We start from the raw sequence: 3,442 nt of genomic DNA, 5'->3' as shown, positions 1-3,442 counted from the left end.
ACAACTAGAAACCTGGCTGAGTCTCAAGGCCCCCCTGTGGGTTTCCTGACCACCATAAATTGATGGTGGCATTTGTCACTTGCCATTGAGCTTCAGTCTTCCCCTCTGCAATTGGGACCCCGACCCTGTCTACCCAGGAAGGCAGGCAGAGACCACCATCCTGCCTGCGCCAGCTGTGACTCACCTTCAAGCTTCTTCTTTTGACCGACTGGAGCATGCGGCGGTTGGGAGGGTGCTTCTTGTGGATTCGGTTCAGGAAGTCCACTTTGACGACGTGCTGTGAAATGGTGTCCTGGAAGCGGTCAAACACCTGGCACCGATTGCTCAGCGTCATGTTCTTCTGGTTCAGCTGGGGACGGAGCAGACACATTCCTGCTGTGAAGCTCAGCTGCATCACCCTCCCAACTATCTTATGTTAAAAAAAAAAAAGGAGCCCTCGGCCCAGTAGGCTCCTTTTGTCAGGAGCTGGTATGTCAACACTCCTGTCAGAGGGCCAGGAGATGTGGGTGAGATGCTCCCTCGGCCCTGCCCAGTTTAGTTCCTACTCCCTAGAGAGGCCCGAAGGGGACAAGACACGGGGAGTCAGCCAGGAAGGGCCCTTCCAAACTCAGCCTCTGACAGTCCTCTTCCCAGTGTACAGGTTTCAGAGCAGATGCAGGCCTTGGCCCTAGAGAGCGCCAGACTCCTTTCCTAGCAAGGGCCTCTCTCCCACCAGAAGCAGGACTGTTTCCCGTGTGGGAGCTTGGCTGACAGGTGAGACCAACACCAGAATCCTGCCCTATTCCTCCTCTATGGCACCAGGGAGCATTCGTGAACCCACCTGGGTACCAGAGCCTTGTTCTACAGCAGGCAGAAAGCCTTGGCCTGCTCTCAAGAGGCCAAAGGGAGGGAAGAAAAAAAGTGTGCAGTAGCCTCCAGAAGGCATGGAGCAACTATGCCTCTTTTCCTTTTCTATGTCTGGTCCCCTATACTTTAATTAAAAGAAAAGATCTATGTGGCAGCTTCCTAATTAGTAAATTAGGAAAACCCCCTATGTGGCTAATAAACAATCACCCAATTAATAACTCCTCATCTGCTGAAAGGCTGCTCTTACAGATTCACATGTGGGTAGTCTGCTCATGGCTGTTTCTCTTCTGGTTCAGCAGGAGGCAAAACGAGACACTCACACTGAGCCTTGGAGAGAGGCTTCCTCCTGCATAACCCTTCTGAGGTGCATGAGTGAAGTGAAGAGGGCCAAGCACGCCCTTTCTCCCTTATGAGCAAGTCTGTAACTGAAGTTCCTCTCAGCGCAGAGCGGAGAGCGCTGGTCCTGCAGAAGGCCAGCAGTCATTCCATGGTTATCACCATTTGATATGGTGATGCCTTATGCAATTACCCTTTGAACCTGGAGAGGCTGCTCTTATGAGGGAGCTGCTCCGCCTGAGGCCCTCTCTCATTCAACCTTCTGAGGGACCATGCTGATTAGGAGATGTCCTAACCCTCTAGGGGAGATAGGAAATTACAGTTCTAGTCTGGCCCCGGGAAGCAGTCTGGAAAATGTAACCAAGTCTCCTGGGAGATAAGATAACAGCACCTCATACCATTCATTCATTCCACAGCTTTGACAAAGGAAGAGAAGGGCAAGGGCCTCGTCGTGTGGTGTGTAGGACACGTTAGGTGCTCAATAAATGACTGTCTGGAATACCGTTAGTTATCTGGGTCAATTCTTCAATTCTCCAAAGTTACTGGGAAGTTACCTGCCAGTGCTATGAGAATAAATATTTTACAACTTTCTTAGTTTGTTCCCTCTAAAAACAAGAAACAAGAAAATATGGGAGACTTGTGGCTGATTCACGTTGTTGTACAGCAGAAACCATCACAACATTGTAAAGCGATTATCTTCCAATTAAAAATAAATTAAGAAAAAGAAAATATGGAAGAGCACTGATTTGCATAAGGCTGGATCTAACTACTCCCTTTTGAGGGCTGTAGCACCAATTGCTTAACTCAGCACAGAGGAAATTATTCACGAACAATCAAGAGCTAGTGGCCTAAGTCTGCCTGTGCAACCGAAACAAGGCATTGTGGGAAAAGGCAAAACGCACGGCCGAGGCAGGCAGGTCACAGCAATGAGAAGTGGGTAGGATGGTCTGCAGGAACCAGCGTCTCAGAGACTGGAGTGAACTCTGGTACAAGGCTGACAGTACTATGCTTCCCACTGAATGGGTCCACGCCCTGGCTGTGCCCACATAGGACGGACGGACACCGCCATGCTTACCACCACATGTTCGATGTGATTCGGACACATCCACCTGCCCAGGGGCATGGCAGTGAGCGGGGGCTCGAGGCAGTCCATGTGGAACAGGAGGGGGCAATAGTCACACTGGATGAGAGGGGCCACGCGACAACTCCTGCAAGAGAGAGGTGGGCCATTAATAGGCAAGGTTAGAGAATTCACACGAACTCTGCCCTGTGGGACGGCTTCCCTTCCTTAATCCTAGCCGTGTTCTTCCACACTCTCCTCCCCAGTACTTCAGTTCCATTCACTATTAGGAAGATGGATGAAGCTGGGGGCCACCACTAGGCTTCTCATCACTCTTCTAAGACGAATGCAGAGAAGTGAATGCTCATTTGGAGTAGAGCTAAAGTGGCTGTCGGAGCAGAAATGATCAACGCTCAGTACCTACTGAGGAAGACTGCCAACCCGCTCTGATCTTTCTACTCCGTAACAGAAAGCAATTACCTCAGTTGAAAAAAAAAATCACTAGCAACTTTTCCAGAGTCTCACACTACAAGAGGAAAAGATTTCTCTGCCACATTAAGCACTCAGCAAAACTGACAACCAGAGAGCACTGTGCTGGGAAAATGCTTTTGCTATGTACTCACGTAAGCGCAGTTCAAGGGAGGGCATGTAAGCAAACACCAGTTATGATTGTACCTACAATACCCCAGCAGTCCTGATACTTCAGAAGTCCTGAAGCTGCAGCGGAGCCGCAGTGTGGGTCTGGCTCCTGTCTTGTTCCCTATAGCTTTAGCTGTGGAACATTTCTCATTGAGAGCTATTTTCTCTTGCTATCCTGCCTTTCTCACACACCCAAGTCCAGCTTCAGTAACTGAGGCAGCTGGTTCCTGTCACTGCGGAGATCTTATTTGAAGGAAACCAGTGTCCTGGGGAAGCTACAACTGGGGCAGCCTAGAGGCTTTTGGAAGTCATCCAGTCTGAGGCATGCCAGCTAGGATGGATACTTGTACTACTTTAAAATTCATCTTTAGTGCTTCAAAAATTATTAGCCTTTCTCAGGGATGTGTGTCTTGGCTGCCAGAGTTCTTCCTGCTAGTTAGTCTAAATATCCCAAAGCTTCATTTTAAGTCCAACTCCTCTCGCTTAAGCCTCTATCAACATGGTTTACGGTACTTCTGCACCGTGACTGTTCAAGGATTTCTTTCCTAGAACAGTCCAGGC

The 3,442-nt window shown here is 49.4% G+C and overlaps 1 protein-coding gene across 2 annotated transcripts in view; it reads right to left on the bottom strand.

Moving 5' to 3' along the window:
- The window catches only part of PHF12 (PHD finger protein 12), a 39,685-nt gene that overhangs the window by 10,428 nt on the left and 25,815 nt on the right, over positions 1-3,442 (bottom strand). For both annotated transcript variants that reach the window (XM_010861391.1, XM_010861392.1), the window contains 2 exons: positions 2,258-2,390; positions 185-349 (listed from right to left, as the gene is read on the bottom strand). In XM_010861391.1, the coding sequence (XP_010859693.1) occupies positions 185-349; positions 2,258-2,390 (298 nt within the window). The remainder of the gene's footprint in view (positions 1-184; positions 350-2,257; positions 2,391-3,442) is intronic.

Source organism: Bison bison, unplaced genomic scaffold (assembly GCF_000754665.1).
Source record: "Bison bison bison isolate TAMUID 2011002044 unplaced genomic scaffold, Bison_UMD1.0 scf7180017864472, whole genome shotgun sequence".
In the NCBI taxonomy this organism is placed as follows: domain Eukaryota; kingdom Metazoa; phylum Chordata; class Mammalia; order Artiodactyla; family Bovidae; genus Bison; species Bison bison.
Note: the sequence above shows the minus strand (reverse complement) of the source record. Positions and strands in the feature narration are given on the sequence as shown.